The sequence below is a fragment of the Phaethon aethereus genome, assembly GCF_964289735.1.
Source record: "Phaethon aethereus genome assembly, chromosome: 1".
NCBI classification, from domain to species: Eukaryota; Metazoa; Chordata; class Aves; order Phaethontiformes; family Phaethontidae; genus Phaethon; species Phaethon aethereus.
In genome coordinates this window covers 172919002-172942075 of record NC_138575.1, presented here as the reverse complement: position 1 = coordinate 172942075, position 23074 = coordinate 172919002, and the positions used below count along the sequence as shown (strand labels likewise).

At 40.1% G+C, this 23074-nt stretch overlaps 1 protein-coding gene across 2 annotated transcripts in view; it reads left to right on the top strand.

The window, feature by feature from the left end:
* Positions 1 to 23074, top strand: part of NDFIP2 (Nedd4 family interacting protein 2) — a gene marked incomplete at both ends in the record, with an annotated part of 49419 nt that overhangs the window by 4630 nt on the left and 21715 nt on the right. For both annotated transcript variants that reach the window (XM_082014064.1, XM_082014063.1), the window contains 2 exons: positions 17015 to 17171; positions 18652 to 18779. In XM_082014064.1, the coding sequence (XP_081870190.1) occupies positions 17015 to 17171; positions 18652 to 18779 (285 nt within the window). The remainder of the gene's footprint in view (positions 1 to 17014; positions 17172 to 18651; positions 18780 to 23074) is intronic.

The following is a 23074-nucleotide window of genomic DNA, read 5'->3' as shown; positions in this document are numbered from 1 at the left end:
ATTCTGTTGCTTTCCACAGATCTGGTGGTGAAGTCGTAACTGGAAGATAAAGTACTGCATTTAGGGGACTATGTTTATAGTACTGAAAAATATTGGGTAAAGTTGTATTAAGCAATAAGCATTACTGTTGCTTGCTTGCAACAATTGCACTGATATTTTTAGTGAGATGAACCTCTTAATCATTGAAGATAAAAGTGCACTAGCTTTTTGCATGTGAAACACCTAGCATAGGCCTTTAATAGTTTAGAAGGGCAAATGAGGATCTTCTGAAATAAATGACACATTCGAACAGTGGTCTGTCCTTGCATCTTAAATGTTTTTTGGAATTTAATAATAAACATTTTATATTTTGAATTTATTTTTGTAACATTTTTACCTGTGACAAATTTGTCTATTAAACATAGTGACTTTTTGTTCTTGAAAGAATGTCTTTAATATTTTTATAAACACTTTCCCTATTTTAATGGAGAATCCTGACACAAATGAAGAAGAAAATTTATAAATGTTGAGGTATGTTGGCATATACAGTAATGATGCAGGCAATGCTTAAAAAGTAATACATTTTACTTTTTCACTTCTTTTGTTGAGTTTTTAAGTACTTTCATGTTTCATATGAACAAGGAAATAAACCTCTTCTCTCTTTCTGTGTCCCTCCCGAGTCAAGGTAATGAGGTACCAGACAGGTACAATCCTTTCTGTCGGTTCCCCTTTGTAAATTTAAATCAGAGTGGTCTGACTTTGTGTGTTGCCATCACTGTCTGGTTTTTGGAACCCTCTTTTGGAGGGCCACAGATAGAACATCCAGCTCTACAATTGACTCACAGGAAGAAATGCTGGCTCACTGGTACAACAGGAGTAACAGTGGTTACAGTAGCTTTCTGCTTCTTTATGTGGGTGCAGGTTGTGGCACGTGGGCAGTTACTTCTCTTTTTGGCATGGGCACAGAGGGACATAACGTGTTTTTTTTCTTTATCAGCCCTGCACACAAATTGGTTTCATTATATAGGGCACCAGTTTTACAGCGCTGAATAAAATAAAATGAGTAGTTAAAAACCGGCGAGATGTACTTGGGTTTTTCTCGAAAGGTTTTGGTTGAGTTTGTACAAGGGTAGTGCAGGAAGAGAGGGTAGGAACAGGACTGATCCTTTCTGGTGGCAGCAAGCTGTTGGCATAGCTGAGCCCATCTTGTGAAACTGTAGATTTTCAGGTTCTTGAAAGGTGCACAAAACCAAAAGGTGTACCTGATCTGAGCAGTGACACTAAGTCATGTACTGTAAAAGGACGGCTTCAGGCAGTGGCATGTGTTCATGCCACATCTAGTAAGTCTTTTAATCCTATTAAAAAAGGTGGAAGTTCAGTAACAGGAATAAAATGCCTTCAAATAGCAGGGTTCTTAACAGAAGTCAGCTGTCATGTGGCCAAGCTAGATGTTCTTTTCATGCTACTTTAAAAAAGAGAAACTCTAAGCACTCTCTCAGCTTGTTCATAGCTGATAAATGTGGTAGGAACCGTGCCGGAATAATCTTGGAAATCAAGCGCTACATTAATACCAAATGATAGTAGCGGTCTTCTAGATGGGGAAAATGAGGTACTTTTGACAAATGGCTAATTCTAGGCTTATTTTGAAACTTTCTTCCTAGTGACAGCGTTGACAAAGCAAGGAAGATGTGGCAACGGGCAATGTCGTCACACCTAACTTTGTGAGACCTCAGTGCTCAGTTTACAGTTGTAAATTTCAATGTTGTGCGGAGTTTCATAGTCTCAAACATCCTTCTAGACTTCAGGTGCATCAGATACTATGGAAAGGGGAATGAACAAACGGACTTACGCCAGTACACCCACATTAAGCAAACAATTTTCAAATGGAGAAGAAAAGTAATCCTAAGAGGTGATGTGTAAAAAAAGAATGAAAAAATCGGCAACTTGTTAGGTTGGAGAGGCACTGCCAACTCTTCCTACTGAAACTGGGCTATTGCACAGCCAAGACTGTGGGTTTGAGCTGCCTCGGGCTTAGGTCTCCCACTTCCTGGACAAGTGCTGTCACAGCTAGCCGATTTTAGTAAAATGGGCACCCCTTTCACCAGCTGTGTTTTTAATGAAAATGACTAACAACTTCTCTTTTGTGCTGAAGTCATTTCAGACTTGCACAGCCGGGGCTCACAGCACATGTCAGGACGCGGATGCCTTATGGCTTTGAGTGAAAGTGGAAAATAGATTTCCATTTTAACATTTAACTGTTTATTCCACTTAAGCATTGTTTCCATTACCGTAGGCTAAGATTAGCCTAAAACTGATATAGTCTAACTTCCTTCACAGCCACTCTATAGTCAAAACATTAGCTATTGAGTCACCCTCCAACCCCATCCCTGGCTCTGCCTCCTCCAGCTGAGTTTGGAACAGACAGAATAGTTTAGAAAACAAGCCTCCAAACTTTGAGTGGTGTAGACACAACAAAATCTGGTCAATAACCTGTATATCACTTTATTTCTGTTCATAATCCTGTTTTTCTTGAGTTACTGTTGAAGGTGTTTGGCAGTGATTTGTCACTTCCTTCTTGTAAAATGTGGCTTTCCAGTAAAAAAATTAAAGAAAAAATTTGATCTCCAACTATTGTAGTGTAACTTAACATATTCACAAACATAGTTTGTCCATTTTAGCTTTAAGCAATGTTTTACCTTTTGACAGTAATCCTATTAATGATGACTGACTATTGTTGTAGGAGAGGTTGGAATCATGTCCTTGGTAAAGGTGTATATGTACCTTGAATTATTGATCGTGTGTTTGCGTTTCCCTGATTAATCTGAAAAGGTTATGTAGAGCAGCCTTGAGGAAAAGTTATTGACAAGAGGATGCTTACAGTATCAGTAACTCCTTATTGCATAAAGTAAGGGTTTTTTGGGATTGTTGGGTTTTTTTGTGAAGTAGCACATGCTCATGTTTAAGCATTAAAGCAATGCTTAGTGGTTAGTGTAGTTAACACTTGTAACCTTTGAGGAGTGAGTGATGCATGGTAAAGCATGACACGACTGGGATAAGAGTTCTGTGTGATACTGAGGCCAATTGTTAATTTGAATCATGGTATTTTGAATCAATTGTCATATATTGTAGTTTAAGGGAAACAGTACTTAATGTTTCAGTATATTCCTTAAAAATACCTTAAGACTCTTAATTGAAACTCCAGAGTTGTGGTCACAAAACTGACTTGCATCAAGTGCATAGAATAAATGATTAGGAAAAAGACTTGCACAAGCTGTTTGCTTTTAAAAACCTGTTCCAAATTCTAGAATGAGAGAGCATAATTCGAACAAATGAGCAGGCTGCTAAAGCCCTGCAGTGCTGGGCCACAGATTAGTTTGGGTTGGAAGGGACCTTTGAAGGTCATCTCGTCCAACCCCCCTGCAATGAGCAGGGACACCTTCAACTACATCAGGGTGCTCAGAGCCTTATCCAACCTGACCTGGAATGTTTCCAGGGATGGGGCGTCTACCACCTCTCTGGGCAACCTGTGCTAGGGTTTCACCACCCTCACTGTCAAAAATGTCTTCCTTATACCAAGTTTAAATCTCCCCTCTTTTAGTTTAAAACCATTACCCCTTGTCCTATCGCAACAGGCCCTGCTAAAAAGCCTGTCCCCATCTTTCTTATAAGCCCCGTTGAAGTACTTGGAAGGCTGCAATAAGGTATCCCCGGAGCCTTCTCTTCTGCAGGCTGAATAACCCCAACTCTCTCAGCCTGTCCTCATAGGAGAGGTGTTCCACCCCTCTGATCATTTTTGTGACCTCCTCTGGACCCTCTCCAACAGGTCCATGTCTTTCCTGTGCTGAGGGCTCCAGAGCTGGATGCAGGACTCCAGGTCGGGTCTCAGCAGAACGGAGCAGAGCAGCAGAATCACCTCCCTTGACCTGCTGGCCATGCTGCTTTGGATGCAGCCCAGGATACGGTTGGCCTTCTGGGTTGGGAGTGCACATTGCTGGCTCATGCCCAGCTTTTCATCCACCAGTACCCGCAAGTCCTTCTTTTCAGGGCTGCTCTCAATCCTGTCATCCCCCAGCCTGTATCGATACTGGGGGTTGCCCCAATATTCCCTGTGGTTTACAGGTAAGCAGTAGTTTGGTCATCTTCTGCTCTCCTCGGAAGAGCTGAGCTTCTTAGACTGCTTTTTTTGTGGTTTTTGTCTAGCTGCCTTTTAATCAAAAAAACATGACCTGCTGGAAAGTGCTTGCCTCTAGATGTATGCATCATCTCTCCAGCAACTGAGAGATCCAGTGAATTGTCCCTTGGGCCACATATTTTGTTGGCTTACTTTAATGCTTAGTCAACACTCTTTAGCTCTAACAGTAGGGTTGAAAAAAATCATTGCTATCTGTTGAGACATAAAAATGCATTCTTTAAAAAAAGGGCCTTTAATGTTCATTGTTGTTGTGTGAGTTGTGTGAGTCTTTGCTACTAAACTTTATTCAGATATATTCAGAGATACAAACGTGAGTAATGTTTTTGCCTACCTCTGTCAAATCAGGGACTTAAGGTCAAACTGTATGCTCCTTCTGCAGTTCAGTTACCATGATACTTCTCCAGGGAAAAAACCTCCTCTTTTTCTTTATCCCTCCCCCTGTAAAATGAATTTGCCATTTTTAGCATCTTCCTGCATTGTCTTCATTAGGAAGCATTGTGCATGAACCTTCCTAGTGTACTTGGGCTTTTAAGTGAAACATGCATAATATATTTCGAGAAATACTCAGCTTTTTCAATCAACATTGAATTTTTCAGCCCAGATTAATGTAGGCTAAAATGGAAGCGGGAATTAACTGTTGAATACTGAGTTTGCTCTTGGTGACAGCCCTGTCCGTTTCCTAATTTTACAGGCTTTTCTACTCCCTCTATTTTTACAGTTCACATGTTTTGTATGTTCTGTGCAACTTTAGAGTGACCAAGATCTACTTTCTGTACTGGGTCTATAAAGCTGCTGGTAAGTAAAGACCTGGCCTTTTGACTTGCAATGCTTGGAGCTGAAGCTGTTCGTTAGTGGCAGCTGCCAACAAATCCTGATCAAACATTGTCCATCATCAGGGAAGATAGTGAGAATGAACAGGAAGCATCATTGTATGAAACCTGGGACCTGCCTGCATGTTGGGTACTGTACACAGTTTTGGGGTCTCCAAGAGGAGCCTAGAGGAGCTACAGAAGGTAAGGGGAAGCAGCCTTCTTAAAAAGGGTGTCTGAAATAGGTGGTGGCGGTTGGAAGTGATCAACACTTACAAAGTCTCCAACGCAGTGGGCAGAGCAGTTGCAGAGCTGTTATTCACCAAGTTGTGCGATATCAGTGAGTGCTCTCCAGTTTAATACTTGGTTTGAAACACAGAAAAGCACAAGGAGAAGCAAATATATAGAGTTTAGTACACCAGATCATTGAGGCAGGTAGTACTAGCAGATTCAGGAACACAAATTCACACACATCAAATCTGTAACAGATGCAAATGGAATAGGCAGAGGTGTATACTTTACCAGCCATAATATAACAGCTGTGAATGTCAGGAGAGTCTGAGGAAAATGGATGGCAAATAAATGACTAAGGCTTGTGTGCTGTCCATGTGTCTCCTGATGATTGTATTGGAGACAGAATGCTTCCTTAGACTGACCGCTGGTCTCAATAACATACTTCTCTTCTATTAATGGTCTGTATTATATGCACCTACTTCTAACTAGAAAGTCTTTGAGGAGGAGACTCTCATTTGGTATTTTGTTTATAGAACTTAAACCAGTTTCTCAAGCTGTTTTTGAGCTACCATTTGACAAACAGAAGGCTACATGGTCATCTTTTTAGTAACTTTTAAATTATAGAGTAGCTCAAAGTTGTAATACTTCATAGTGTACAACTTCTAGAGTAAGCTTTTTATCAACTTTTTTTCTAGAAATATTTTTATACTGGTTGAAAATTTGGAAAAATATTTGTCCCAGCCGTAGTCTTTATTAGTATTAGAGACTTAAGGTTTTTATTGACAAATTTCACAATTAATTCCTATAACCATGCAATATGAAAAACTCTTGGAAACTATGCTTGATTTATAATTTTACAACAAACATGAAGCATATATCTGTTTGGATCATACCAAAATTCCAGTATTCAGAAATAATTGTGAATAATTCTTCAGTAGACAAGAAACGTAAGTGGAGGGAAATGGATGTATTTTAGGGGGTAACTCTAGACTCCTAGTAGTGTTAGTCTCAGATTATTTACTTTTCTAGAAGAGTTCTCATATTGACACATGCTATGTTGCTGTCCTTTACTAATAGCTCCACTTTTGCTGTCAGTGTGGGGGATGGGAAGGAATAGATGTCTTAGAAGCCATAGGGAATGAATGCAAAAAGTGTACATTGTGCTGTTAAATGTGTAGTTAAGTGTTTAAATCTGGATTATAATACACAAAAAATGAAAGAGCAAATGAAATAGTATGTGTAAAGTAGCCATTGGCATGGAGATACCTATATCTATCTGTCTACACACGCACTTTTTTTAATTTCATTTTTTTTTCCTTCACAAAGTCCTGATCACCATTGTTGTTTTTCTTTTTTTTTTTCCTGACATGCTTATAAGGTTCTTTAAAAAAAAAAAACCCCTTGAAAAATCCAGTAGGTTAAAGATCCCTAGTTAAAGAGAACTGACTAAAATTATTTAACTATCACTTAAGTGAAGTGCATGTAAAACACTTTTAATTGCTATAGATCACTTTATTTTTACCTAAGGAGTCTCATTTTGGCAGAAAAGCCATTCCGTTGCAACATATTTTTCAACAACATACAGTATAAATCTCTTTGGATTCTTTTCAGTAGAAGTTTGCCTCCAGAGGTTGTGGGTTTCCATGGTACCTAATCCTTATTTAGCAGACACACTTGGTATTTCTACACAGCTGTGGAATGGCAGCGATGGATTTCTGTTCTGCTTTCCCGCTTCTAGTGCAGATTTTACACCTTTGACCTTCTATCATATTGACTACTGTCGAAAACTTTCTGTAGAGATGCATCAACGAAAAAGCAAAAACAAAACCCACTCCACTGTCATGAAGGGCTATTGCTAGATCTGGATATGTGATAGTTGATGCTTGTGAAGTGATGGGATGAGGGAGTTAAAAAAAAAAAAAGATGTGGATCTGTTCTGTGCAGTTGGGAATTCTGATTAAATTTGATCAGTTAGTTTTAAATACATAAAAGCAATAAATAGCTGAAAGTTGCTGGACTTTTGTGTTTTACTGGAATGTAGTGAAGTGCCTTGTAAGATTAATTGCTTATTACTTTAGTAGAGTGTTTATTAATCTGAAGGCTGCCCAGTCTACAGTGGATGATGTTTCTCTGGAGTGTTATGGCTGTGATTAGGACTGTGATTCAGGAGAGATTGTGTTTGGTGCTGAACTGAAAATAGCTGCCTTCTTGCTAGCTGGGAAGTTAACAATCAGGTCTGCGTGGGTTCCTGGTAAGTTGTTGTTACAACAGGAATTTGAAGAAAAAGGCATCATGTTGTTGTAAACTACCTTGTTAGTAGAGGATAAAAACTGATACTAAGGAGAAAGCTAGTAAGTTAAAATGCAATGTAGGTTTTTTTTTCTCAAGAATTCTTGTATTTTTCAAAATCATGAAATATTTCTTTCAGAGGCCATCGTGGATATGTTTGGTTTTTTTTTTTTTCCCCTGATAAAAAAGAGAAAACATTTTGTAGAGGAGTTATTTATGTCTTCCGCTATTATAATTCTTATCTAAGTGTAATTACAGATTATTGCTTTTGATTTTGATTGTTCAGTGGCTACTAGTGACCTAAATTAGGGCTGATTGATCTTAGCACTTGGATGGCATTTAGGGGTTAATGGTATAGGTTTTATGGGTTTTTTCTAAAAATAAAAAAGTTATAGTCAATAATGTGAACTATTGAGACTACTATGTGTCATTCAGAAACAATAGAGATGGGGAAACAGAGGTCAAAGCTGTCTCCAACAGGAAGTATTTTTGTATCAGGTTCAGAATTAAATTTTATTTCAAGATTTCCATTGTTGTTTTTTCCCTTGAAAATCCCAAGATTAATACTTATCTATTTACAGATGAATAATTTTTAGACTAGTAAAGCTGAAAAAATGCAAAATATGGTTACAAAACAAGCATTTAATACACAGCTTGTATTTCTTCAAGTGAAATTGTTCAAGCCTTAGTCTCTTATTAGTATCTCATTTGTAGGGAGCAGTTTAGTACAGATTTACAAATCATTACAAGTAGGCAGGTGTAAAAGACCTTTGAATTTTTCAAGAAATTAATATATCAGGTTTAATATAAAGAGGGGAGAAGCTTCCTGGAAGTTTAATGAAGATGATAGCAGTTTTCTTTTTAACCTGCTGTTGGTTACATCTATAATATTTATTATGGTAGAATTTCAGTGGGATGAATACCTGTGGGACCAGTATGGAAGATGTCATGAATCTAATGCAGAAATGTTGGAATACTTTTTGCACAGGCAATCTTGAGATGAGTCTTTCATGCCTTTCCCTCCAGTACTAGAAGCTGCAGTAAGTGGATATTTTTGGTTGACCTTTTGGCATAGTCTGAAAAAAATTACTCTAGAAGACCAAAGTGTTACCTTCTACAAAGTAAAGACCACAAATCTGTGTTGCTAAAACTGTTGCTTTTTGTGGAGGAAGTGTACCAACTGACTGGTTTGCATACAAAGCTTGAACTTGCATGATCTACTTAGATGTCTCCATCCTTTTACTTAAAGCATAATAATTAGGTCCAGCATTATGGAGTTTCTATGTATTGTATTTGTTTTAATGCAATTTGAAAGAACCCATGAGTTGGTTCGTGTGAGGTCAAAACTGGAGGAGCCCAGCTTCTCCAAAAACATAATTGTGATATCATTTGAAAGGCTAGAAAGGAGGACACATTAAAAGTATTCATAATTTAAGATTGCTAGTGAGAAAGCTGTGAAGCTCTGGTGCTCCAGGCAGAACCATCACTACTAAAACTTACGCAAAAGCTTACCTAAGTGTCAGGCTTTTTCAAGATGAGCTGGTAATAAAAGTGTAAAAGGAAACAGGGAAAGCAAGCTGGCTAGTTGTTCTTTGTGTTGTTTTGGTGGGGTTTTTTTCCCTATATGGTAGTATCTTCTACATAACTTTATGCTACACTACAGAAATTATATAAATAGCATGAAAATAATGTATGCTTATAAAGAAGGTCTTTTTAAATGCTTGCAGTGTGCTGTTGAAGTTAAGTATGTTGCAGTAATTCTTCAACATACTGATTTCTGTAGATCATATTTTATGAAATGGGAAAACAGCAGCTTTTGAAACGTACGTAAAATTAGGTAACGGAAGCAGACTGAGTACTGTTTGCACGTGTTACCGTATGACTAGAGCTAGTGTGTGCTACCTTAACATGCTTTATCAGAAAACATTGTTCTAATCTTGTGTAAATATGGTACAGGTGACCCAAGACATCTTAATATATCCTTTTCTCATGATTTTTTTTTTAAATTGGCATACTTCAATAACTTGCCTATAGTGCTACTCTTGTGCAATCAGTCAGTTCAACCACAAATAAAGCAAACTGTTTATACAGGCAAACAAACTTTTGTAAGTCAGACATAATTATTATCTGCAGATAAATGAAAAGTGTAGGCAGAGAATGAGATATTCCTCCCAGTTTAAGTTTTTATCTTGAAAAGCCTAAAGAGTAAAAGTATCCGAATTAGTCCCTTCAGTAAAGGCTTCTGTACTATGCACTTTCCTGTGGTTCATGTTCTTTGTAGGGTGTCAGCTGATTGCAGGCATTGTATCTGATTACTTTGGAAATAATAATTGCACAAACAAAATAACAGACTTCAGGAAATAAATTACAGGAGGAGATGCAGTACTTCTTTAAAGACATTATTTATTAAAAAAATATAAAATATAGGTAGCTGTATTTTCCACAGTATTTTGATGCTGAAAGGTCTGACATTGATTTTACCTTTTTTTTTTACCTTCTTCTTAAATGAAATAGGGAATCATTGTTTTATTGACCTTTTCTAGGAAAGAAACTCAAGATAATGTAGGGTAAAAATCATATGAAAGAAACTAATGTTTTTTCCTGTACTGCATGCTCTTTAGTAGTTACCATGAGATTTTGAGTCATTGGTGGCAGAAGAGCCATTGCTCCTAGATTGAACTTTGAAAGAGTCCTAACATAGATATATTTTGAGAATATGAGCATCGTGACTTTTGAACCTGTAATGTACTGTAGTTCGAGGGCTGTGAAAGCAGGGATTGAAGTATTTGTGTAAACAGTTCGAGTAATATGTCTAATAACAAAATCTTCCCTTTTTTTTAATTGTAAAGCTCCATATAGTCAGCGAGATACCCAGTGTACAGACCAAGAAGTGAAGAAAAAAAGGTCTTTGTGTCCTGCTTTTAAAATGTGATGGTGGGGGCAGGGAAAGGTAGTAATTTACAGTTATCTGTAGTTTAATAGGTCCTGGCAATTGGTTTGACCATAATCTTGGCAAAAGCAGCTGTATTGCTTACTACTATATGAAGGTTCATTGGGGGCTTGGGAGGGGGCTGGGATGATGAACTGTGAGTTCTCCTTAGTTCTTTAATTAAGAGGTGGAAAAAAATAACCTTACTATTGGGGGAAAAAAATCTTAGATACGATTTCTATACTTTTAATGTTAACTGCTGTTTCAGGTAACATTTAAGTACATGGTATAAGTAATGCCTTGAAGCAGACGTTCCCTTCTGAGTGTTTCTAGCTTGGTTTCTATGGCAATGAAAACTATGCAGAGTGTCAGGCTGCTTCTGCCCCTGTCTCCAAAAATAACTTCTGAATTTACCAGCCAGTATAAGCCAAAAATAAATGGGAAGGGGGAGGCTCAAAGGTAGTTGGGTTCCTACTGGTTTCAAGCAAACTGGTGACTCCCCAGGGGAGAATCAGTACCCTATGAAGACAAGGCAGAGTTGCTACAAGACAAAACAATATGACCACCATTGTCTACCCTGCTGACATAGGCAAAATTTCCAGCTTGCTGGGGCAAGTAGTGCTGCAGTGGTAGGGTTTTATTGTTTTTGTTTTGGTTTTTACCCCAACCAAGTGGAGTCCTTGGAGAGGAGCTGAAGTTACTGCCTTGAGGAGATGGGACACTTGAAGGAGAACTAATAAAAGATGGTTTCTGTTCATGGAACAACTTGTGTTTATTATTCTAGCTGTAAATACTCAAGCTATCTACACCAATGCACGCAGCATGGGCACCAAACAGGAGGAGCTGGAAGCCATTGTGCAGCGCGACAGCTATGACGTAGTTGCCATCACAGAAACATGGTGGGATTCTTCTCATGACTGGAGTGCTGCAATGGATGGCTATAAGCTCTTCCGAAGGGATAGAATGGGAAGGAGAGGCGGTGGGGTGGCTCTGTATGTTAGGGAGTGTTTTGATTGCATAGAAATCGAAGATTGTGAAGACCAAGTAGAGTGCTTGTGGGTAAGGATGAGGGGGAAGGCCAATGAGGCAGACATCCTGCTGGGAGTCTGTTACAGACCACCCAACCAGGATGAAGAGACGGATGAGACATTCTATAAGCGACTGGCGGAGGTCTCGCATTCGCTGGCCCTTGTTCTTGTGGGGCACTTCAATCTACCGGACATCTGCTGGAAGTATAACACGGCAGAGAGGAAACAGTCTAGGAGGTTCCTGGAGTGTGTGGAGGATAACTTCCTGATGCAGCTGGTGAGTGAGCCCACCAGGGGAGGTGCCTTGCTAGACCTGCTGTTTACAAACAGAGAAGGACTGGTGAGAGATGTGGTGGTCGGAGGCCGTCTTGGGCTTAGCGACCATGACATGATAGAATTCTCAGTTGTGAGTGAAGTAAGGAGAGGACTCAGCAAAACTGCTATCATGGACTTGCGGAGGGCAGACTTTGGCCTGTTCAGGTCACTGGTTGAGAGAGTCCCTTGGGAGACAGTCCTGAAGGACAAAGGGGTCCAGGAAGGCTGGACAGTCTTCAAGAAGGAAATCTTAAAGGCACAGGAGCAGGCGGTCCCCATGTGCCGTAAGAAGAGCTGGCGGGGAAGGCGACCGGCCTGGCTGAACAGGGAGATTTTGCTGGGACTCAGGGAAAAGAGGAGAGTTTATCACCTCTGGAAGAAGGGGAAGGCAACTCATGAAGAGTACAAGGATCTCGTTAGGTCAAGCAGGGACGAAATTAGAAAGGCAAAAGCCCAGCTAGAGCTCAGTCTGGCCACAGTCGTAAAGGATAATAAAAAATGTTTTTACAAATATATTAACAACAAAAAGAGAGGCAAGGAGAATCTCCATCCCCTACTGGATATGGGAGGGGAACATTGTCTCCAAGGACGAGGACAAGGCTGAGGTACTTAATGCCTTCTTTGTCTCAGTCTTTAATAGCCACTCCAGGTATCCACAGGATATTCAGCCCCCTGAGCTGGAAGATGGGGATGGAGAGCACAATGTACTCCTCATAATCCAGGAGGAAGCAGTCAAGGACATGCTAAGCCACCTGGACACCCACAAGTCTATGGGGCCTGATGGGATCCACCCAAGAGTACTGAGAGAGCTGGCGGAGGACCTTGCCAAGCCACTCTCCATCGTTTATCAGCAGTCCTGGTTAACAGGGGAGGTCCCAGAAGACTGGAGGCTTGCCAATGTGACGCCCGTCTACAAGAAAGGCCGGAAGGAGGATCCTGGGAACTACAGGCCTGTCAGCCTGACCTCTGTTCCAGGGAAGATTATGGAACGGTTGGTTTTGAGAGTGCTCACAGGGCATCTGCAGAACAGCCAAAGGATCAGGCCCAGCCAGCATGGGTTCATGAAAGGCAGGTCCTGCTTGACCAACCTGATCTCCTTCTATGACCAGGTGACCTGCCTAGTGGATGAGGGAAAGGCAGTGGACGTTGTCTACCTGGATTTTAGTAAAGCCTTTGACAGTGTCTCCCACAGCATTCTCCTGGAGAAACTGGCGGCTCGTGGCTTAGACGGGTTTACTCTTCGCTGGGTGAGGAACTGGCTGGATGGCCGAGCCCAGAGAGTTGTGGTGAAGGGCGTTAAATCCGGCTGGCGGCCGGTCACGAGTGGTGTTCCCCAGGGCTCGGTTCTGGGACCAGTCTTGTTCAATATCTTTATAGATGATCTGGATGAGGGAATTGAGTGCTCCCTCAGTAAGTTTGCAGATGACACCAAGCTGAGTGGGAGTGTTGATCTGCTGGAGGGTAGGAGGGCTCTGCAGAGGGATCTGGACAGGCTGGATCGATGGGCAGAGGCCAACTGTATGAGGTTTAATAAGGCCAAGTGCAGGGTCCTGCACTTTGGCCACAACAACCCCATGCAATGCTACAGGCTTGGGGAGGAGTGGCTGGAGAGCAGCCCGGCGGAAAGGGACCTGGGGGTGCTGGTTGACACCCGGCTGAATATGAGCCGGCAGTGTGCCCAGGTGGCCGAGAAGGCCAACAGCGTCCTGGCCTGTATCAGGAATAGTGTGGCCAGCAGGAGTAGGGAAGTGATTGTGCCCCTGTACTCGGCACTGGTGAGGCCGCACCTTGAATACTGTGTTCAGTTTTGGGCCCCTCACTACAAGAAGGATGTTGAGGTGCTGGAGCGTGTCCAGAGAAGGGCAACGAAGCTGGTGAGGGGTCTGGAGCACATGTCTTATGAGGAGCGGCTGAGGGAACTGGGGTTGTTTAGTCTGGAGAAGAGGAGGCTGAGGGGAGACCTTATCGCTCTCTACAACTACCTGAAAGGGGGTTGTGGCGACGAGGGTGTTGGTCTCTTCTCCCAAGTAACTAGTGATAGGACAAGAGGAGATGGCCTCAAGTTGCGCCAGGGGAGGTTTAGATTGGATATTAGGAAAAATTTCTTCACTGAGAGGGTGGTCAGGCATTGGAACAGGCTGCCCAGGGAGGTGGTGGAGTCGCCATCCCTGGAAGTGTTCAAAAAACGTGTGGATGTGGCGCTTCAGGACATGGTTTAGGGGACATGGTGGTTCTGGATTAATGGTTGGACTTGATGATCTTAAAGGTCCTTTCCAACCTAGTGATTCTGTGATTCTGTGAAGCTGCTTAATCCACTTCTTGTGATATTTATGATGGGATATTCTGTAAGGAGTCTTACAATTTTTAAGTTGCTGCATCAGGGTAACCTTGATGCCTTTCAGAGTTTCCGAAAAGTCTATATAGTAGAAGACGGGATAAATAGGAATGCTTGGTCCCTGAACATGAGCCCTAAAAAATAAAGACCTTTTGAATGCACTAAAGGGCATAATGGGACTATCTTGTATGGAGCCTTTAGGATGGTATTTCTCTGTTTCCTAATTGCAGTTGCTGTAACAATTGAATGACTAATTAATTTGGTCTTTGAAAGCAAGGAGTCTCATGTGCATGTTCTCACATCCTCATGTTACCCCCATCGTTTGTAACTGTTATTACATTACAGATAATTTGGAGAACGGTAACTTTCAAGAAAGCATGTAGAAGAGACAAATTTCCTCAGTAGTGGCAAAGTGGGTTTTGAGCAGTAGTATGCTCTTTGATCAATGAGTTGCTGTGGATCTCTGTGTGTCTTCAGGATAGTGACAGCATATACTACGGCTTGGTAGGGAAAAAAAGTTGTGGTGATTGAAGTGGAGGGTGAAAGGAAAGGAAGAATGGAGGCAACAGACAGAAATCCATTACCTAGGCTTTACTTCTTCCCCTGCTCATAGACCAGGTTGTTGTGGTGGTGTAGTCAGAACTATACACACATCCCAAATGAGGGTGGGTGTACCAACCATTAGTATAAAAGTATGTTAATACTGTTCTGTTATTTGTCTCATTGCTAATGAAATGGCAGTATTATTTAAAAATGGTTTGATTTTAGCTATATCCATTGCAATACTAGATTTTTCTTGTGCATGGTTGTACTTAATTTAGAACTGTAACATTCATAGCTCTCGGGCTGTTTTCTGAAGTGCTCAGCGTTTTTAGAATCAAGTGTTTTGTGTTGTCACTTGCTTTCTATATCCCTAAATATATTAGGTTATTTTGAAGTGGTTTTGTTTTCTTTGGCCTTAACTGCTCTGAATGGCTATATACCTGTACCTGCTTCTCAGTTTACTATTTCTTCTGGATCACTGATTAGCCGTTAAATGACCTGATTGCTCAGTACCCAAAATCTCTATCAGTTCCATTGAAGGGGACTTCTCCATAACAGTATGCGTTCATGTGTGTATTATGCCTCTGTGTGTATATATATGTAGTTTGTATGTATAGATAAACCCTTTAATCTTTAAGGTGTAATTATTTGAAGACAGCATTTGGAGAGACTCCTGAAAAATGATGAAAAATGCTTTAGCAAGAAACTTTATCAGTTCTAATTTGACACGTCTAAGGAGAAGAGTGTGGTAGAAGTCATGTGAAAATTGCATGAAGTCGTTCTGTTGCACTAACTTCTTGTTGAAGTGTTTTTTGTTTTTTCTTGAACTATCTTTTCAGTTTACCTGCCTACTGTTGAAAAGTCTTCTATGCTTGTGATTCCTGCTGTTTTCTTTCTAATGAAAAACTAAAGATAAGCATGGAATTTGTAACTTGCAGAACTTGAACATGAGCCAGCAGTGTGCTCTTCCCACAAAGAAGGTTAACGGTATCTTGGGCTGCACTAGGCAAAGGATTGCCAGCAGGTTGAGGGGGTGACCCTTCCCCTCTGCTCAGCATTTGGTGAGGCTGCGGTGCTGTGCCCACCTCTGGGCTCCCCAGTATAAGAGGGGCATGGACATGCTGGAGAGAATCCAACAAAGAGCCCCCAAGATGATGAAGGGACCAGAGCATCTCACATATGAGGACAGGCTGAGAGACCTGGGACTGTTCAGCCTGGAGAAGAGAAGGCTCAGAGGGATCTCATCAATGCATATAAATACCTGAAGGGAGGGTGCAAAGAGGATGGAGCCAGGCTCCTTTCAGTGGTGCCCAGCAACAGGACCAGAGGCAATGGGCACAGTGAAACACAAGTTCCCTCTGAACATCAGGAAACACTCCTTTTTTTTTTTAAATTATTTTTATATTTTATAATATGAGGGTGACTGAGTAATGGAACAAGTTGCCCAGGAAGGTTGTGGAGTGTCCATCCTGGGAGATACTCAAAAGCCATCAGGACAGGGTCCTGGGCAACCAACAACCAGCTGTAGGTAGCTGTGGTTGAGCAGGGAGGTTGGACCAGATGCCCCCCCAGAGATCCTTTCCAACCTCAACCATACTGTGACCTTTGGTATACTCTGGATATAAAACAGTTTTGGTATGAATGTTACACTACTTAACAAAGAACTTAGCATTCTTTCTTCTGAGAGTGTGCTTTTCCCAGTAATCTGATTGTACTTTACTCTTAAAACTGCATTTTAAAAAAACAACCAACTAACCAACCGACCTACCAGTCTAAAGTTTTATAGGGAAAGGATTCTTTCTATACTGTAAAGAAAAGCAGAATGTTTTGAAAAGTCTCAGAATTTGAATGGAGAGACAAGAGAGACAAGCAAGAATATAAAAATCCCAGTTATAGAAGTAGAAATTTGTCTTATTTTTTATTTTTTCTAGATTAATACAATAAAAGATAGTGTTGCTCACCTGTTGTATTTTAAAATAGATTAATACATTTTAGGAATGTATTTAAGAGAAAAAAAAAGTGCAATAGTGTTCAAATATTGATATAATAGAAAGTATTTTATAGTCAGTATTTTCCCATATGGTAGCATTAAAAAAACCAGATTTTTAAGACTCTGTGAACATCATTGAGAAGGAATCCATTTCTGGGGGCACGGGGGAAAGGCAATTAAGATTATCTTGAGCTGTTTGCTTAATAGGATTTAACTGGACTACTTAAAGTAGTCATGTGCTGTTTTGTAAATAATTTTTGGTTTTGTTGAAGAGTAATCTTCTCTCTTTTAGATGATGTCTGTGCAAGTACTAGGTTGGCATGGAAAGTATTCCCTAAGTGCATCTGAAATCTGTGTGTTTTTCTTCTAAGCTTCACAATGAGGATGACCCCCCAGAGTCTTCAGCAGCTGAGCAGCCTTCCACGTCTACAGAGACTACGCAGACTCCGCAGACAGCAGCCTTATCTGAAGCAGACACTTCCCCTCCACCTTACTGTAGCATAGCTGTAGAAGCAGCTGCAACCTCAGGTATTTTTCTTACATAACAGGGAGGAGCGTGCGTGAATCAGCACTTGGTTCAAAGTGGCACGATGGTGTAGTTTTTTTCTGTTTTTTTCTACGCACACAATTGCAGTCAAAAGCGGTGCTTTCATGCGCAGCCTCTTGCCTGGTTTGTTCAGAAGAAGCACATTTCTAAATTACACTGCCAAATTACTAGACTAAATGGATGTTCGTTAATTGGTGTAATAGGTTTTATTTAAGTCTGCATGTGGTTCGGTTCCACATGTAATCTACGTCTTTGAGTACTGCTCCATTATTAGACCTCATTAACAATTTTCATTGCTTCCTTGTTAAAAAAAAAAAACAAAACCAACAAAAAACCAACGAAACACTAATTTGTCAAAACTCAAACTTCTTAAATGTGTGGTATTGTTTGGTGAAAATATTGCTATGGAAAGATTCATTTTGCTTTAAAGGCTCTTGATAAATCTTCTTGTGGAAAACGGGTAACAGGGGTCTTTTTCTCCATTTATTCACTGCTCCCTTTCTCATGAGGTTGTGACTTTTCTTTGGGGTATGGGAGATTTAACAGCAGGCAACATCGAAGTCCCTGTTTAAGCAAAGTTGCTTGGATTTGTGTCTCTCATGGGCCAGAAAATATTTTAGAAGTAATCTCTAACCTAATTTTTTTTAATGGTGATTAAAGGAGCAATTTCCTGACCCTGTTCTTTGAGAGTGTTTGCAAGTATGCAGCATTATCCCTATATATAACATCTTTGTGGTGGTGTGCTGACAGATCTTTTTACCATGTGACCTGTGCTGACAAGTCTTTACCATGTAAGCAATCTTTTTACAAACTGCTGCTGGCTGTAGAAGGAAGCAAAAGGTGTATTTTAAATAGTTTTTATTCAATTTGTTAATAATTCTATTTTATATGATGATGCTTTACTATTTCAGTATTTAAGAATGAAGCCTGTGGTCCATTTTGATAGAAGGAACATTTTTAAAAGCATGTGGTGAAATTGAAATCTTAGAAAAACTGATTTTCATAGAACAACTGGAGTTAGCAACAAGGCCATGCTAATAAAAATACAGCATGATTATTACTGGACTTAAGTGACTAATTGATGTTGATAATTAAAAGCTTTTTTTTAGGATGCTTCTGTGCATGTCTTTTGTATGATTTGACAGAAAGCCTTTGGTTGGAATGCCTAGGGATGTAACTCAGCAAATACGATTTTTTTGTTCATAAAATTGTTGGCTCCCTGAAGCATCTAGGTTAAGGTTTCTGCCTTGAGTAGGAACTAAAAGCACCATCAAGCTATTAACTGTTTTATTTTATAAAAATAATTTTTTGGTACAACTTACAAGAACTTGAAATACAAATATAATCAATTTTAGCCTCTGTTAAAGTATATTTTGTTTTCCAAAGCTTATGCGCATGTAAAAATTAATATTCTTGACATCTTTCTGGCTTAAAAATGCATAACCTCTTTATTTTGAACAGAAACACACAATGAATTTTATCCTGTACCACCTCCATACAGTGTAGCTACCTCTCTTCCTACTTACGATGAAGCAGAGAAGGCCAAAGCTGCAGCAATGGCAGCTGCTGCAGCAGAAGTTGCCCAACGAGTAAGTGATATAGTTCTGCTTTATTTCAATTTTGTGAAACTTATAAAGCTAATTTAATTATTTATAACAATTAGACCCACATTATGGCTTATTTATTAAAATAATGGTGGGATGATGATTTAAATATTTTGGATGCTGAGGTTTTGTGTAGATAGTGTAAGTTAGTTATAGAGTACTATGAAAAGTGTATCATATTCACTCTTTTCTGAGGCATAGCTGCTGTCTAAACATCTTTAAAAGCCAAATTTTGCCCTGTCTTAATAGTTTATCCAGTATTTTGTCATCTTTTAATTAGGTATCCATACTAATGTTACTTTGTAGATTTACTGCTGATATTTAGTGTTTCAGATGGTAAAAAAACCCCAAATAAAATTAATGAACAAAGTAGACCTTCAGGGAGGAAGGACAATTCCAACAGTCTGGAAGGGTCAAAACGTCAAGTAATGTAGAACTTTTTTAAAAGGAAAGGTCCCTGTTGTTTGCTTCATGAAAATTTTAATAAGGAAGTTCAAAGAAGTCTTCCAAGTACTTAAAACAAACAAAAAACCCCACACCACAAATTATGCTAAACAGGTATATTAAGTAATATGTATATTCATATATTCAGGTATATATTCAGTGCTTATAGTTTTATAAAAACTAAAATTATAAAGAATACAGTCTTCAACATGGAAAATTTTATATCTGCAATTAATGTTCAATGTTAATTTTATAAGCAAAGTTCTTCCGTTTTCTTTCTCCGAAGTTTTGGAATGTGGAAATTCTGCTGTTTTGGTAGTATTGGCCATAATATGCTATACCCAAACTAGGCTTCCAGTGCTTTCACTAAAAATCTCCACCTTGAGATCAAATGTGGTTGCATTTGAGATGCATTTTAAGTCTTCCTGACTGCAGTGTGCTTGTGACTGGGAGAAACAATTCTGCTTACCTAGCAGGAGGCTGTTCCTTCCTTGACTACTGGGCAGTAATCACAGTGTGCAACACTCAGTTTAAGGTACGCACAGCTAAAGTTAAAGTGGATTTGTGTAATGTCACCAGTGAAGGTGTTGCACAAATCTGTTTTGCTAAATGCAGCGGGGAACCAGGAACATTTGCATGGTTACTTGCCAAGTTTCTGCTATGAAGTGATGATTTCTAGCTGTAACCTTTTAAATGCTTTAACAGGAGCATGGATTCTGTGTAGTCTGTCCTTACTGCTTGTTGCATAAGTAAAACTTTCTGAAATATTGGTCTGAATGAAACCCTCAATCTGAAATTACAAACTTTTAAACTTACTTGGGACATCAGAAACCCAAACCTTAACTTTTAGGGTACCATTACCAGTCCTCCTACACTTCAGACAGGACATGTGCAACTCTCTTGCAAGATTCACGTTGCTTTTAACTTTGTCTGTCTAGAACCCTATGGGATGAAAGTTTCAGACATACAAGCAGTCTTCCTTGACCTGAATTTCACAGGGAAAACCTCAGACTAGGGTTCAGCCAATTTCAAGAATAAAGATAAGCAAAACAAACAAACAAAAAAATCAGTTTTTTTTTTTTCTTGTCATCTTAAGCTTTTTTTGGAGAGCTCTCTCACATGTTCAGGTCACTGTGTCAGAAACATCTTTTGCCCTTCCTTAGAAAATCTGCCTGGTTTTGGCCAAATTACAAGTTTTTGAAAAATTAGTTTCCACAGTTGATACATACAGCTTTCAATTTAGTAAATGTGTGGAGTTAGTCTTGCCTGAACAAGTTCAGACTGCTGTTAGCTCTGAAGGGGATGGGACAGCAGGTGTGCTGTCACCAGAGAACATTCTCAAATGTTCTGTATCAGACTAGGATTATGGGACTAAAAGTAGATACACCTTATGACTGCTCTTGACTGCTTCTGGTGAAAACACTGGACTCAGAATTAGGAATTTCTGGTGTGCTCAGAAGTAGTTTTATTATTCTTGGCCTTTGCTTAGAAGAGAAGGGGAAAGCCACTTGGTTCAATTGCAGGGGCATCGATAGGTGGACGGAAGAACGACAATGACTCTGAGCCTCTGAAGTTTACGTGTTGTAGGAGAAGGCTGGTTTTGGTTGGGCAAGGAGGTAACTGGCTCAAAGTGAACACAGGCAGGGATTGAGAGCAGCCCTGCTGAGAAGGATTTGGGGGTACTGGTAGATGAAAAGCTGGACATGAGCCAGCAATGTGCACTCCCAACCCAGAAGGCCAACCATATCCTGTGCTGCATCAAAGGAATTGTGGCCAGCAGGTTGAGGGCAATGATTCTGCCCCTCTGCTCTGCTCTGCTGAGACACGACCTGGAGTCCTGCGTCTAGCTCTGGAGCCCTCAGGACAGGAAAGACAGGGACCTGTTGGAGCAGGTCCAGAGGAGGCCACCAAAATGATGAGAGGAATGGAACACGTCTCCTGTGAGGACAGGCTGAGAGAGTTGGGGTTGTTCAGCCTGGAGAAGAGAAGGCTCTGGGGAGACCTTACTGTAGCCTTCCAGTACTTCAACGGGGCTTATAAGAAAGATGGGGACAGACTTTTTAACAGGGCCTGTTGCAACACCACAAGGGGTAACGGTTTTAAACTAAACGAGGGTGGGTTTAGACTAGATCTAAGGAAGACATTTTTCCCAATGAGGGTGGTGAAACCCTGGCACAGGTTTTCCAGAGAGGTGGTAGATGGCAGTCTATCCTGGCAAGGTCAGGTTGGTTGGGGCTCTCAGCAACCTGATGTAGTTGAAGATGTCCCTGCTTATTGCTGGGGGATTGGACTAGATGACCTTTAAAGGTCCCTTCCAACCCAAACCATTCTATGATTAGAGAGGATGGGTCTAAGTCAGAATGAGAAAAGGCAAGGGTGAATGGAGAGCAGTGGTATGGAGAGAGTACGGAGAGATTTAAATGAGAAACAGGAGGAGAAGGGTAACTGGGATTGGTGAAGAAAAGCACCCAAGTGGGGACAAAATGTGGTGCTGGGAAAGGAGCTGAAGCTGGTGTGTGAGAAAAAAGAAGTCAGGAGGGACAAGGAATCTGGAGTTAAAAGGTAGGAGAGTAGCATATGGTGACAAAGTGATAAATGAACTTTTACATAGTCTGCTTTTCCAAAACATATATTAGAACTTGACGTTCAAGAACTATGTGCTGACTCCACAAGAATTTTACTTATGAAAAACCAGTAGCAACACACCATCATTCCCCCAACGCAGAAATTGGCTACAAAGTTTGTGGACTTACAGCAGTACTAAGTTAGTATCAGAAGTCTACTCAGAGTATTTAAAAGCCACAGTCCTGCTGACTGCTAAAGATCTCAAGTTTGATAGAATTTCTGCTTGTTCTTTGCAGAAGTTTGTTTCTGTGTTTTTTCTTTTTTTTTTTTAAAGCACAGGCATGGACACACACAAGCTATGTTAAAGAAACAATATTAAGGTTGCAAAGCTGAGATTTGGGGGAAAAGTAGGCAATGCTGAAGCTGGATTCCAGTTTTGTAACTGATACTAAAATGATGTACCAGCACAGTTTTAATTATTGCCATTTTAATTACCTTACCATGTGATACTGCCACAAAATCCCTGCCTTATTTAATAACTCAGATGGGCTTACATTGGGGTGGACTAAGACTGTATAATAAGGCTGTCTTAATCTGGCAGATGACTGGAATAAGAAGAAATGGTCATATTATGGTTAGAGTGGTGGTTTGCCATCTTCAGGGGAAGGATTTTGATCCTTCGTTCTGAATACTCATGGAAGAAGAGATAAGTGACTTAAACTTTGTGCTGCTGGTATGTAGTTAATTGTTTTCTCACTTTTCACTGTCTTGGAGATCACAAGCAGTGACAGCTGTGGACAGTATCTGACTTGTATATTACATACGTTGCAAAACATACACAGACAATAGAACATGGGGGTTTTTTTTAAGTTTTTATTTTCAGCCTTATGAAAATAATGCTCTTATGAATGTGAACTCTGCTATGATCATATCTCTTAATTTCTTCCTTGTAAAATGAGGAGATACTGCCTCATCACGTCAATAATGTGAACAGTTGGAAAAAGTTGAATGTCCTTGCGTTACCTTGAGTGATAAATGAAGCTGATAATTGCTTCATAGTATAGTCCAAAGCGTGCAGTAAAAAAGGCTACAAACTTACCCATTGAGCAGAAGAGAGGAAAATGGTATAAGAAGGCAACTCATTCACTAAACAACTTTCATCCTTTTTTTTTCTTGAGTGAGGTAGCAATCTTACACAAGACATTAGTGTGATCAAAGACTTCATCATAGGCCCTGCATCCACAGATCATACGATCAATCTAAACTTAAAT